The following is a 15,364-nucleotide window of genomic DNA, read 5'->3' on the forward strand; positions in this document are numbered from 1 at the left end:
AAGGTGTAACAACATAGAATGTAATCAAGAAATATAAGTATATGTGCATTAAAATAAGGATAAATGTGTATACAAACTACGCACATCACACGGCCTGCCCAAGCTAATTTTCGAATGAGGCTTCATTGTGCATTCTTTATCCATGTTTGCTCCATATCGCATCTGATTAATGAAAATAAGGCAAAAGAAAATCTCAAACAAAAGAAGTAATCATACCGATAAAATGATAAAATGGAGTGTGATAACATAAATTATAATCAAGAAATGTAAGTGAATGTGCATCAATCAATGTCTAAAAGCATATATAATCTACACACATCACATTGTAAGCCATTTCTCCAACCCATGATGAGGGCATTGCTCAATAAACTTTTAAATCTCTCCTATGCTGCGAATAATTATTCTTCCTCTATTTGAGTAAAGTTCATGATTTGGTTTCTCATGAATGTTATCCTACTAGGCGGGAAAAAGTAATTCAGAAAGCATTGCTCCAATTGTTCCCAACTCATTATGCTTTGTGGATGAAGGGAACTCAACTAAGTCTTTGCTCTACCCTTGAGGCTAAATGAAAATGGTAGCAATTAAATAGCATTTTTTGGGATTCCTTCACACTTTACCGTACTACAATATTCTTGAAATATCTTAAAGTGTAAGTATGGATTTTTAGAATTTTCTCTTCCAAATTTGTGAGCTTGAATCATGGAAATCAGTGTTGGGTTAAGTTGAAAGTTGACAGTATCAATCTGTGGTCTTACAATGGGATCCAATCATCTTGCAAATATTAGTGTGTAAAATTCTCTCAAAGGCCTATCTGTTATGTTAGTGCTCAAAGAAAAAATAAAAGTGCAGAATTAAAAATAAGAAAGAGAATACAAAGATAAGAAAAAGAAATTGCAAGATATAAACAAAATAAGATAATGCAAAAATTTAAAAAGAAAAAGAAAATTATCTAGAGTAATTCATACTAATCAACTAATATTAATTAGAAACAATCCCCAACAACGATGCTAAAAACTTGTTATGCAATCTGTAAGTGTACGAAATTATTGTCAAGTAATAAAAATATTGATCCACGGGGATCATTGATTAAGCACTAGTGACTTTGCAAAGCAAGTTATCTAGACTATTGAAGGTTGGTTGAACACTTGTGAGCAAGAGATTGAGAGAGAGAGAGGGTTGAGAGAGCAAGTGAGCAAGAGAGAAGAAGGAATTGGATTTGGAGGAGAATCTAAGATTTTGGATTCACTATGATGCTAGTTAATGTCTTTAGGAATTATTTATCTCCTGAACTCCTTACCTACACTCTTGTAGGAATTCTAACTAGAGTCCAGCACAACTTCGCGAAGGTCGTGCTAGAGAGTTTACACTAAGTTTCAACGTTATTAAGTAAATAAGTAACTCTAGAAAAGGGATACCATAAGCCCCCCCCCCCCCCCCCCCAGTCATACAATCGCTAGTTATCTCATTAACGTTAGATTAATGTTATTAAATAAAGAAATAACCTAGAAAGTCTAGTTAAAATATTACAAGACCCTCCGATCATACAATCTCTAGATTATACAAGTTAGTTCCTAACATTAAGTTGGGGAAATTCATCCAACTCTAATTAACTTTCCTTGTAGAGAATTAACCTTCATTTTAAGGAGATACTATAGAAAGTCCGATTAAAGAGATACCTTCTATCACAAAGGTCCCCAATCATTCAATCCAGAGTACCTCCTCTACACGGTGACCGATCCTCTACATCTAAATGTATTGACCTCACACATATTTCGTCAAAGATATACAAGACACAACACAATAGAACAAGTCATAAACATATCATTGAACAAAGAAATGAACAATTACATAGTTCATATATCAACATCACATTATATTTACTTTTTGCATCCTATATTACGAGAATCTACTCCATAGAGAAGGAATAACAATCCAAAGACAGAAATAATAACATTCTTACAACCTAAATGCAAGAAATGAGGAGAAGGAATGCTTAGCAATGAGTCGTCGATGTCTTCAGAATGTTTCCTTACTTCGGAGGTGGACGGATCATCGACGGCTCTTTGATGGAAGCTCTAGGATTTTCCCTAAAGGGGAAAACTCTTTCCCAAGGAAAGGGACAAAGCCCCAAATCTAAGATAGGTCAAAAGGGAAGAAAAATCCCCTTTTACAACCAGAGGGCACGATCCCTTCACTTTCTCCGTCACACAGACGTGCCTCAAGGCATGATCATGGCGTGTGTTCTATGGCCTAGGGAAGGCATGGTCGTGCCTCAGGGCACACCTGCCCATGAATTTTGCTAGGAAAAGGGGGCACGACTATGCCTCTCGGCACAACTGGGTCGTTTCTTGCTCTGAGTTGAAGAGACTCAGTCGTGCCTCTGGGCACGACACGGCCATGTGTTCTACTTGGAGACCTAGCATGGTCGTGCCGCTCGGCACGGTCGTGCCTCTCAGCACGGTTGGGCCATCTGTAGCACCGAGGAGTGAGGCATAGCTAGCCCGTGTGGACTTCTGAGGGTGTGCTCTAGGGTCGTGTCTCCAAGAGACACGGTCGTGTTAGTTGGTACACTTGGCACAATCCTATGTTGTTGTTTTTTCTCCTCCAAAGTCACTCCAACGCGTGTTCTTCATCCATTTTCGCTTCAAATTGTGTCCTATTAATAAAAATATGCAAAGAATAGATCTTTGAATAAAACAAGTATAAATTGTTATAATAATAAAATAGAGTACAATAAATATAAAATAAGGTACAATAAACATAGATTATACTTATAAAATATAAATAGATGTGTGTTAAACAATACCTAAAAATAGATATAACCTAGCACATCACATACATATATCATACTAGTTATATATTTTAATTAATTTATATGTATATATATAATTTTATTATTCAACAAATTATATCATTTAACAAATTATGATCATACAATATGTTAATTATATGTTAAATTGGATAAAAAAATAAAACCAATGACTTAGAAAGTGAAATGAGATTAACAAATTTAATGAATTAAAAATGGTGAAACCCCACATTAAAAAATTTAAAGCAAATAGTTAAAAATTTTACTTCAGGTGGAATAGTTTAATATTAAAAATTTTAAAATAAATGAATTGATTTATATTGAATCAAAACATTAGTATTATTAAAATATTATAAATATGATTAAATGATAAATCTCATTAAAAAAATCTAAACAAATTTTTAAAAGGTAAGATTTTTTTTTAAAAAAACGGTGAACAACTTTTAATCACCTGTTTAAAAAAAAATAAGTACAATTAGCCTCCGATCAAAGGTTGAACATGGTCTATGATTTAAATATTTAATCAATATATTAAGTGATTATAGATGAGGTTAAACAAGCAAAAGTCCTAATAATGAAATTAGACATGAGAAGGGGTTGTACAAGTGAAAATCCTAATGATGAAGCTAGACAATATGTGAAGTCCTCGTGATGTTTGAGCTATGCTGGCGTCCATCTTTCTTACAATCTTTCTTACATTTGCAGAGGCTTCACAAGTTTCACACAATTTGGGTCTCATTTCACTACTATTTAAGAATCTTAGAGGAATATTTCTCCAAATATTCTATATTTCAAATATCCCCTCAGAGAGAAGATAAGGATAAAAAGCTACGACAGGCGACTAGTCTTTTAGATTTTTTTTTTTTTTTGTTTTTTTTTAATTCAATGAAAAATATATAAATATTTGAGATATTTTTTATGTTAATTTTTTATATTTTTTTATGAGATATTTGATGATCAAATTTAAAATATTTAAAAGTGAGATCATAAATATTTGATTGATAAAATGTTTAATTATAAAATTTAAGAAGTGAGATATTTAAATGATGACCTTATCTTATTGTGATTAAGATGATAGCACAGACCTACCTGGACTGACTCCTTTGCCCAGGAAGGTGCTTGCATTATGATGGGCGAATGTCAGATATGTTTCCTTTGGGTCTTTGTAACCATTGTTTATGTAACCTGCCTTGGCTACTTAGAATAAAGAGTGGCACTTGCCAACCCAAAATCATTTTTTCTAAAAACAAAAAATCATATACACTTTCTTATTTTGCAGCGGGAAGTGGAACTGAGGACAATTTTTCCCCCTCAGCACTTGCGAAATGTCACCCTTGCGTTTTTCAACTACAAACATTCGCCAGGTTTGAGAATAACAAATGCTTACCATCGCCGTCGTACTAAAATCACCTGATAGATGAAGTCAAAAAAAAAAAGTCTCTACAAGGGTGCTCAATAATGACAGATTATTATAATAGGGTAGAAATCATTTCCCAATAGATGCATACCCTGGGAAAAACTTCTCACAACCTCTAATCATTTGACGATCCACTATAAACTACCCCCGTAATTTATCTCCTGTGAGGATTTTTACTACAAAAGTAATATATATATATATATATATATATATATATATATATATATATATATATATATATATATAACATACAATCCAAGCTTTTATAGTTGACTGTTCATTTGTTGTTCAACCCAAGCACAATAGTCGCTGTGTAACTTCTCAGCAAGCAGAGGAACAAGCCTGTCGAGAAGACCTTGCATAACCCTGTCAATAGAAGGGAAAAATTAATAATTTCCATGCTTCCCACATGTTAATTGAAACATATGGAACAGAGTTCCGATAAGAAATCTTCAGTGACTGCATTTTCTGCAAGAAGTTGTGCACATAAGACAAGCTACAAAAACATCCTACGATTTTCCAGAGAAACACAGTTATTTCGGAAAACTGTTTGATCAAGTAATATTCGTCAACCAAAATCTTGTTTTATACACATTAAGGGAAGAGTGATAACCTCAGTGCCAAATTTGGATTCATACTGTTTCCTGAATATTTTTACCAGCATTGTGGACAAGGTTAGTTGAGTAAAGGGTAGAAGTGATGCATAGCCTCATGCAATGGAATTATATCTAAAGAAAATTTTTGCACACTCCATTTGCTACCAGTGTCAAACTTGGATCTCCAACAAAAGTGCAAGAATAAAGCTTCTCAGATAGAACAAAAAAAAAATTGTTCTGCCTTCATCTTTAACTGAACCTTGCATGAGCAGACCTTAAAAAATATAATTTAAATGATTGATACCAACTTTAACATAGATTTCTCAAGCATTTGAGATGTTTACAACTGCAGAACATATTAATGAAAAGGACTTACAAATTTCCAGGTTTTTCCACAGCTGACAAGGGAAGTAAGCTGAATGGTTTTGTATAAACCTGCAATGTAGATGTATCCATAAACATGTAGGCACTCTGTGGTTAATGAAAATCAAGAAAGCGTCAATGGAAAATATAAGCATGAGAAAAGATGAGACTTGATAAAGATCTTGTAGGGGTAGCAGCAAAAATCTCAATAACATTGTCCTTGAATCCACTTATAACATGCAAAGGATGTGAGAATGCATGCATTATGTTTAAGTAGCAATAGAATAGTGTTAGTAACCCAACTGTAAATTTATAAATATGCATGTAAATGTAAGATGCCAATAAGATAATATAAAGAGACATCTCAGGTGAGACAACCTTAATAATTGTGTCCCCAACTAAACACTAAATCAATGCAAAATCGCTGTTCCTAGTTCTCCGTCTGAGTGATGCAAAATTTCTATTTGGCAACACAATTTCCAACTCTCCAACTATTCTTGTTCCAGCAATTCTTCTTCCTGAGGATTTCTGCCTGTGCATGTTTCTGCCTCCATTTCTGCTTTGTATTTCCTCAATTCACTTTTCTACCTCACCAGGAAACAACCAATTCCAGTGACCTTTCTACACCACTGGATTTAACCATGGGTTCCTCATCTTTTAACTGAACATTTCTACACCATTAAGTTTTGTGCATTTCCACATGTTCATAATTTCTACTTTTCCAATGAGAGCTGCATCTGCACTTCTGAGTTCTTCAATCTACAATGCATTTTGAATGAAACTGGCCTGCCCTTCTTTGTAATGTTTTTTTTTGGTTCTTTACTGATGTTTTTTTTTAATCTTTCCAAAATTTTGCCCCTTTCTAATTTGTTGCATAACTGTGTTGATCTTGAGTACGTCATACCTTAATCTGCCAGTTTTGCCACGTCTCTCAAGTTCAATGGTTAGCAAGTATTGTAATAGCATCCCTAAATTTTATTCCATGCAATGGAATCAATGGCAAAAGAATATATTTCACCACAGAATATAAATTTTGTGGGAGAATCATACCTCTTAGGCTGCCACAGATAGCTTTAACAGATAGATTGTTACTTTACATGGGTATATTCCACTCAACTTTCAGATCGAGGTTGTTCTTATTGCATGCTACCTTATAAATATGACATCCGCTATTTTTCATAATCAAATCTCCCTTACTGTTTCTTTTTCTTGTGATGTAATATGATATCTTCCGGCGCATATGTTTAGTTGCCCACTCTTATCTTCAAATAGGGAACTATTCATCAAAAGTATTTTCTATAGTTACTCGTGCATATAGAAGTATAATGTTTGAGCCTACTCCTTTCTTTTACACCTTACCATCTCCATTCAAGTCCATGTTGTGGAGGTACTTTCCATTCCTATAATTTTTGGTCCACCATCTCCGTTAAAAGATACTAGCATTAGACAATCATAGACTCATTATGGGCCATCATATGTTAATTTTCCAATATGCCATAATATTCAAACTCTTTTGCTTTGCCAACATCTGCCTTTTTGGAACCTCTAAATTAGACTTCATTATTCTCTAAAAAGATATTCATATACACTATCATACACACTTTCTTGCAAATTATTTTATATTTCCTCATCACTTGATTAATCTTTGTTTTTTTCTCTTTTTGTATTTTTGAATACACATTCTGTTGGTACAATATTACCCCAAGTGTTCAAGTCCAATTAGGTTGTTTTGATGTTGTTTGCAAAGGGTTTAAGTTCGTTTTATTTTGTTACTTGGGTATGTTTGTCAAACAAAAGCACGATGGACAATTCAAAGTGCAAGTGGTGATTCAACTCAATAAGTGTTGAGGTTGGAGAGGTCTAAGTAGATCAAAGTTGATTACTTGGTATATGGAAAAGTCTAAGAGTCTTCGTAGATGAAGTTTAAGTGTTGGTAGATGGGGAAAAAAAACCTCCTTGGCATATAGAGAAAGATCAACAAGTACACAAGTCCAAGGTGTAAACTTGACTAAAGAATAAGTGTTCTAGATCATAATTGATTAATGAGCTCGATCTCAAGTTAAGTCAAGATCACTGAGAAAATTTAGTTGACTAGTCTACTGAAGCTTTGTTTCAATTGACTCAATAGTCAATTATAGACATTCTACTTGTGAACAAAAGCATTCTGTTTTGGCTTGAGTCATCTAGACAACCGCGACTGCTAGAAAACTCTATTTGAATTGAATCGACTTAAGAAATATTCATTAGAGGTAAGGTTCACAGCAACAACCATTTGAGTCGATTAGAAGAGGTTGGAGTCTACTAAATGTCATTTATTGGTGAATAAGGTTGCAAACTTATCTCATTGAGTCAACTAATAGGATTAGAGTTGACTAATAAAAATTGAGTTGATTGGACCAGGTTGGACTTGACCAAAAATGTTATCCAGTAGAAAATAAGGTTACGAACTTATAGTTATCAACTGACGAAGATTTGATCAATCGGACAAGTGTAAATTTGACTTTAGGAGGCCATGTATTAGGACTAGGGGTGCAAACGGTGCTAAAAAGCTTATTAGCATTAGCATTGCTTTTATTTTCATTTACATTTCCACTACATATTGAGCTCTAACTAATTGCTAGCACGTTGTGAGACTTATATTTTATACAATAATATTTGAATTGATTTAAATGTCAAGTTTTGGTTATTCACTCGCTTCCAGCCACGTATGCTATACATTCCATTGCTAGATCTCTTTTATATATATATATATATATATATATATATTAATCCAGATATCCAACTCTTCGAACTGATTAAGAGGTGAGCGACTCGGCCCAGTTTCCCATCGATCACTTTGGTAAATCGAGATGTGCTCACGGAGACCTATCCAAGCGTGTTCTTAGAGTTGTCAGCGCACTGGAGAAAAATTCCTACAATGCATCACAGCTAGGATTCGACCCTTAGATGTCTGGTTAACCGTTTGAAGAGCCTAACAGCTGCACCATTACCCTAGGGCAACTTTTTATTGTATCAAGGCGCCGGATCCAAGATCAAGACAACCCTACACAACATTGGGGCGGAAGAGAGCAAAGCAGCCCTATATAACATTGGAGATGATAAGGCGTCGGGTCCGGATGGATATGGAGTGAAGTTCTTTACCTCAGCATGAGATATAGTTGGTCCGGATTTATCACAGCAGTACAAGAGTTCTTTCAAGGTGCGAAGTTGCTAAAACAATGGAACCACTCATTGATCTCTTTGATACCAAAGACGGATCATACTCCAGGAGTTTCGGATTATCGACCCATCTCTTGTTGTAATGTCTTCTACAAGATAATTGTCAAGGTGTTGAGTGGCCGATTAGCTATGGTATTGGAATATTTATTGGATCCAGCACAAGCAACTTTCATGAAAGGACGGTCTATAGGTGACAACATCAACTTAACCCAAGAGCTACTATGGAAGTATACACGTAAAAGAATCTCACCAAGGTGCATGATTAAAGTAGACATGAAGAAAACATTTGATACGGTGGATTGAGATTTCCTCGTGGCGGCCCTTGTTGATTTTGGTTTTCCCCAACAATATTGTGGTTCAGCATGGTTTCTTATTCTATCTCCCTAAACGATGGCCTTCATGGATTCTTTAGTGGAAAGTGCGGCCTAAGGCAAGGTGACCCCTTATCACCCTTGCTTTTGGTATCTTGTATTCCTTTAGATTGGGAGAAGTTACCAATTGTCAACTATGGTCCTCATTGCTATTACAAGGAAGATAAATGCTTGGCCGAAGCACACCTTATCGTATGCGAGACGATTGGAGTTGGTAAAAACGATCCTTCAGGAATGGAATGTTATTGGCTTTCTATGCTCCCTATTCTCGATGATATCATTGAGAAGATCAAAGCTATATGTTGGATGTTTGTTTGGTCTTCCAAGCAACCACCGATATCGTGGGCCACCATTTGTCTTTCTAAACATGATGGAGGGTATGGCCTTTGGGATCTTCATACATGGAATGATGCTCTACTAAACAAAACACTATGGGAGATTCAATCCAAAACTAACTCGTTATGAGTGCAAGAGTGCTGATTTTTGACATTGGGAAGTCAAGGCTTCGGATTAAGAGGCTTGTGGACATTCAAAACAAGATCCAAAGGGCTACAAGCGGAAATGGTGCGACGAATATGATGATGATTGAGTGGTTCGCGGCGGAGAAGAAGGGGATTGCAAATGCCTAGCAGTTCTTCAAACCAAGAGGCTCAATGGTGGCTTGGGCACCAGTGGTTTGAAGGCCAGAGATTATGCCAAAGCATTGTTTCATTGTATGGCTACTTGCACATGGGAAACTACGAATAACAAATAGAATGCCATATGAATCGACCAAGGCTTGTGTACTTTGTCGGCATTATGATGAGTCAAACCGTCACTTGTTCTTTGAGTGCCCCATCACTTGTGCTTTATGGAACAAGATGAAACGATGGATAGCGACCAGTTATGAAGTCCGTTCGGTAGAGGAGCTATTTCAGATCCTTGGATAACACTACAAAGGTGCCAATCGCAAAATGAATGTCCGATATCTTGGTGTTTCAAGTATGATCTATGTCTTGTGGAAAGTCCGCAATAGATGTCGCTATGGGAATGGCTCTGGATGTTATACATGTCTATTGCTTTGTGGACCTGCGTTGATAGTGAATAGTTGCAGATGACTTGTGTCCATGTGTGTGTTTATGTTTTTGTTTATGAGCTGTTAGAGGAGTTTATATCATATGTCGGGATAGTTAACTCCTTTTTAATGATTGTCTCGTGTAGTGTTGTTGATTGAGGTCGTAACTTCTTGAAGTATTTTTTATACATTTACCTAATTCCATTGAAAGTATGTTTTGTTGTGATAGATGAGATGATAACTTTACATTCTAATGATCTTTGGAAGCCATAAAGGAGGCACTTTTGTGATGATTATTGAATACCTCCTCATATTCTTTTAATTGTATGGATTATGATTGATTTAAATTAGCTTAATTATAGAGATTACGATAGATTGTAATTAATGATTGATAGACATATTATGATTATATCCTCTTTCCCTCCTTATGTATATGCATACCTACTTGTAAACATATTAGGTTATTGAAAAAAATAATCTCTTTCTCTTTTACATGGTATTCGAGCAAGTTCTCCTTCTCTGACCTTTTTTTTTATTGTCATTATTATTGTTGTGCCTCCTACTACTGATGTCCCTTGCAGTCAATGTTGGTGTCGATGTCCTTTGCTGTCGATTTTAGCACCGACATCCCTTGCTGCCGATTTCGGTGTCGACATCATGTGCTATCGATTTCAGTACCAACGTCCCTTGCTGTCGATTTCGATGCCGATGTACTTTGCTAATGATTTCGACGCCGACGTCCCTTGCTGTCACCTTCTACTACTATTAGATCAACCAGTGTTGTCCTATCTTCTACTACTGAGGTTCCACCTCTGATTTCCTTATATAATGAAGTCTTCATATTCTAAACCCAATTTGACTACCATTATTAAATTGAATAGGAACAACTATCTCTTGTGGTCATATTCGTTTAAATTATTCCCGGGATGTCACAAGAAGGAGCATATTTTGTCCTGTCTTCCTGACAGTAAAGATCCAAAATATTCAGATTGAGTTTTAGACGATTGTTCTGTTATGGCTTGGCTTCTCAATAACATAGAGAAGTTCGTGAGTACTAATATTATGTTTGTGGAAACTGTCAAGGAGATGTGGGATGCCTTACGGGGGTATGCCTTACGGGGGTATGTATTCGAATGACAAGAACGTTTCTCGGATTTTCAAATTATATGAAAAACTCTTCTCTCTTCCTTCGCCAGGATGGTCAATCTGTTAATAACAATTTTACAACTCATAAGGAGGTTGCCGATGAAATTCTGCTATACTATCTGCTCTCTTCTGATGCTCAGACTCGCAAGAAGTGGGAGGAATTCTTGGTTACGAAGTTCCTATCCGGTTTGGATTCCACTCTACGACTAGTTTGGGATAATATGTTGGCAAGTGATAACATTTCCATGTTATTGAATGCTCTATCTCGGGTAAGGTTGTCAAAATCGAGAGTTTAAGTAAAATCGTTAAAGCAGTCATAAAATTGAATCATAAAATCATAAGATTTTACATCATACTTTAAATCAGTTTTAAAAGAAAATATTTCAATCCAAATTATAACATAAATCTACATATAGAACATTTTAATTCATATAATCATAAACTATTCAGTTTTAAACTTTCAAACAACTAAATACTTGCCATGAAAACACAACATAAATATAAATTCAAATCTAAAGCTTAAGTCCAAAGATAAATAAAACACAAGATAACAAGTTAATATAAATCATTTATAGACAAGTGCAAATCTAAAATCGCCCCAAAACGACATCATTTTATCTAAAATGGCCCCGTTTTATTAACGACACAAAATCAATAAAATCATCCCAAAAATCGTGTTTTTACGTGTTTAAATGTGATTTTATGATTTTGATCCGATTTTACTTTAACACACGATTTTGTCACAATTTCACTCAATTTTGATAGGTAAACTCGTGATTTTGTACGAGTTTACGAGTCCAAACACGAGTTTGATAACATCGATCTCGGGTTCTTCGTGTGACCATGAGCCGTCCTGACACTAGTTTTTCTTCATCTTTCGACACTTCGGTTATGGCTGCTCGTGATTGTGGATTCTTTCAAGTCATAATAGTATTCATGATCATGGTCGTTGTCGTGGAACTAATACCACCAGGAGTAACCGTTCGTGTGTTCACTATAGCCGTTCCAACCACGCCTCCAAGAAGTGTTGGGGGAAGTTTGGTAAACATGACTCGACTAATAATGCATCTACCAAACTATCGACTTCATCACCTTACACTGGCAATCATGAAGATACAGTCTCTGTTTCTCATACTTATTATGAGAAATTGCTTCGCTCTTCTACTAGCAATCCCTCTGCCATTGCTACCTCATCCTCTCCAAGTGAATTTGCTATGTCTTGTGATAAGTCTTGGATGATGGATTATGGTGTATCTGCTCATATTACCGGTAATAAGTCTGTTTTTTCTTCTTCATTTGTTTCCTCATCTTTATCGCTTGTTCGTATAGCCAATGGTACCTATTCTCCGATTATTGGAAGTGGTGTTATCAAACCCGCGATTAATATCACTCTTGAAAATATTCTCTTTGCACCTTAATTTCTTGTTAGTTTACTATCCATAAGCCAGCTAACAAAAGCTCACAACTTCTTCTGTATCTTTTTATCCATCCGATTGTATTTTTCAGGATCTACACATAAAGAGGATGATTGGTGGAGGATATGAGATTGATGGCCTATACTATTTGGATTCGGTTACACATGCATGTTCTCAGGCACTCTCAACAACTGTGACTTCTTATCAATGGCATTATCGTTTAGGTCACTCATCTTCTGCTCTCAAAAGTTTGGTTCCCGTTCCTTTTACTAATTTCCAGTGCGAGTCCTATGAGTTCGGCAAACACCATCATACTTTTTTCCATCTAGAGTTGATAAACATAGTTCTTTTACATTTGAACTTGTTCATTGTGATGTTTGGGGACCTAGTAGAATTGACTCAAGAGGAGATTTTCAGTATTTTATAATTTTTATTGATGATTATTCTCATATGACTTGGTTATATTTATTCAAAAATAGGAGTGAGGTTCCTAAGGTGTTAACATCATTTTATAATGAAATAAAAACTCAATATTCTGCTGCCTTACGCATTCTTCGCACCGATAATGCACTTAAGTTCAATCAGAAGACAATGTCTACATTCTGTTATTCTCATGGCATAATTCATTAAACCTCCTGTTCACACTTCCCAACAAAATGGAGTTGTTGAATGCAAACGTCATATTTAAGACATAGCTCGTACTCTTCTTTGTCACATGCATGTTCCTCAATTTTTATAGAGTGATGTTATTCTCACAACTTGCTTTCTCATAAATAAGATATTGTTTACTATGTTACATAGGGATATCCCCTTCTATTGTCTTCATCCTAACAAATCTCTTTTCTTTGTGCTTCCTCGTGTATTTGGTTATGTTTGTTTTGTTCATAATTTTACTCCTGGCTGGGATAAATTGTCTCCTCACTCTATTGAATGCATCCTACTTGGATATTCTCGCACTCAAAAAGGATATCAGTCTTGACCCACTCACAAAATGCTATTACACCTGTGCTAATGTTACATTTTTTTAGTCTCAACCATACTTTTTCCCCGTGTAGCTCAGTTACTTGATACATTAGCATCTCCTCCATTACCTATCCCACCATCCATGCCCCCCACTACAAATGTAACATTAGACTCAAAAACCATTGAAGGTGTACACAAGGCGTGCTCAGCCATAACCAGATTCATGTCCTTCGCCTCCTCTTCTTGCAGCTCCTGATGCTCCTAGCCCCTCTGATATTGATCTGTCTATTGCTCTTCGTAAAGGTAGTCGATCTTGCACTACTCATCCTTTGTATAATCATATCTCATTTGATTATCTTGGTTGCGTTCCGCACTTTTGTTGTTTCTCTATCATCTACAGAAGTTTCAACTTTCTACTCTAAGGGTTATCAACACTCAGCTTGGCGAACAACAATGGATGAGGAAATGTCTGCCCTTATCTCTGGTGATACTTGGAAACCGATGGTTACACCACCCCCTGTTGATATTGTTGTCTGTCGTGGGGTATTTACTTTGAAATTTAGAGCTGACGGTACTATTGATGGACACAAAGCTCGTATGGTGGTTAAAGGATTTACAGAGACTTATGGTATTGATTACTTTGAAACGTTCTCTCCTACTGCCTCAATTCTATTAGAGTTCTATTCTCTTTGGTTGTCAATCAATCTTGGCTAATGTATCAGCTAAATGTGAAAAATATTTTTCTTTAAACAATTTGCACGAGACTATGTTTATAGAGCAACCTCTAGGGTATTTTGCTAAGGGGGAGAATGTCACTATGGTTTGCAGATTTAAAAAGGTCATTTATGGTCTTAAACAAAGCCCTAGAGCCTGATTTAATAAATTCAGTAATATAATCAATATTGGCTACAAGAGTAGATCGGTATGCTACGAGAAATCCTAAGCTGACATAGAGCATAATGGATGAATTATAATTCATCATCACATATTAGGAGAGTGGTCATTTAGAGGTTGTGGGATCTTGTGACAGGGTTTCCTTAAGAAGCCATCCCTAATTTCGACCGTTCTGAAAGGAGATAATTTAAGTTGGTATGTCGATATAGTTCCAAAAGTTTACATTAGATACAAGGGTTAGTCTATCTACAAGAATCGCTATTGAAGATAGAAAACCAAACATAAATTAAGTGTTTACAATCATTTGGGTGAAATCGAAGTCCTAGAATCACTTCCCCCTTTACTCACTTTCCTAACTCAGCTCTTTTCTCTGCCTCTCTCTCTCAATTCTCTCATGTTTAGCTTTCCCACTCTCTCTCTCTCAATTCTCTCAAGCCCCCTTGCGAACACAACCAACCATGATTCTTTAGATAACCTATTTCGTTATTCTGACTAGTACTTAATTCACAGTACTTGTAAGATCGATATCTTTTTATTACTTGACGACATTTCCATGCATTTGCAAATCTATCCCATTAAGTTTTTGACGTCGTTGTCGGATACTGTAATTGATATTAGTTGGATAGCAATGTGATTAATCTAGATTTCTTTTTCTTCTTCTCTTTTTCAGCATTTTCTTTTCTTATTCTGATAAGCAAAATGGATGGTCAAAATCAATGGTTCATTCAATCTGATGTTGTGAATTTTTTTCCTTATTGTTGTGAGATCTGTGGTGTAACATGGCTTATGACTGATAATTGTCCACTACTAATTTACCCTACATATAGAGTAAGTGGAGAAAAATATGATCTCTCCGACTATAATGATTGGTAGCAACAACAACTATATTATGAGATGTGTGAAACAACAAGACATATAACCAATAATTATAGTAGGTTTCCCAACTTATAAATCAAGTGTGAAAATTTTATTGCAACTCAAAACAATGCGAATGAAGTTATGAAGAAAACACTTGAAGAAATAGATTTAGTTGTGTCTACTCATGCTATTGTTACTCATGTTGTTAATGCTAATCTTGGTATAGTTTATCCTACTTATGATAATATTATGGATGGAA

The 15,364-nt window shown here is 35.5% G+C and overlaps 1 protein-coding gene and 1 non-coding gene across 4 annotated transcripts in view; one reads left to right on the forward strand and one right to left on the reverse strand.

The window, feature by feature from the left end:
* Positions 1 to 340: 340 nt before the first annotated feature.
* LOC122030685 lies at positions 341 to 447 on the forward strand. The gene has a single exon (XR_006125546.1). It is a non-coding gene; the product is annotated as a small nucleolar RNA R71 (small nucleolar RNA).
* A 3,573-nt stretch (positions 448 to 4,020) lies between these two features.
* The window catches only part of LOC122028760, a 43,974-nt gene continuing 32,630 nt past the window's right edge, over positions 4,021 to 15,364 (reverse strand). For all 3 annotated transcript variants that reach the window (XM_042587633.1, XM_042587634.1, XM_042587635.1), the window contains 2 exons: positions 5,199 to 5,257; positions 4,021 to 4,592 (listed from right to left, as the gene is read on the reverse strand). In XM_042587633.1, coding sequence (XP_042443567.1) covers positions 4,490 to 4,592; positions 5,199 to 5,257 — 162 coding nt within the window. In that variant the 3' untranslated portion in view covers positions 4,021 to 4,489. The remainder of the gene's footprint in view (positions 4,593 to 5,198; positions 5,258 to 15,364) is intronic.

This window comes from Zingiber officinale, chromosome 10B (genome assembly GCF_018446385.1).
Source record: "Zingiber officinale cultivar Zhangliang chromosome 10B, Zo_v1.1, whole genome shotgun sequence".
Taxonomy (NCBI): Eukaryota; Viridiplantae; Streptophyta; class Magnoliopsida; order Zingiberales; family Zingiberaceae; genus Zingiber; species Zingiber officinale.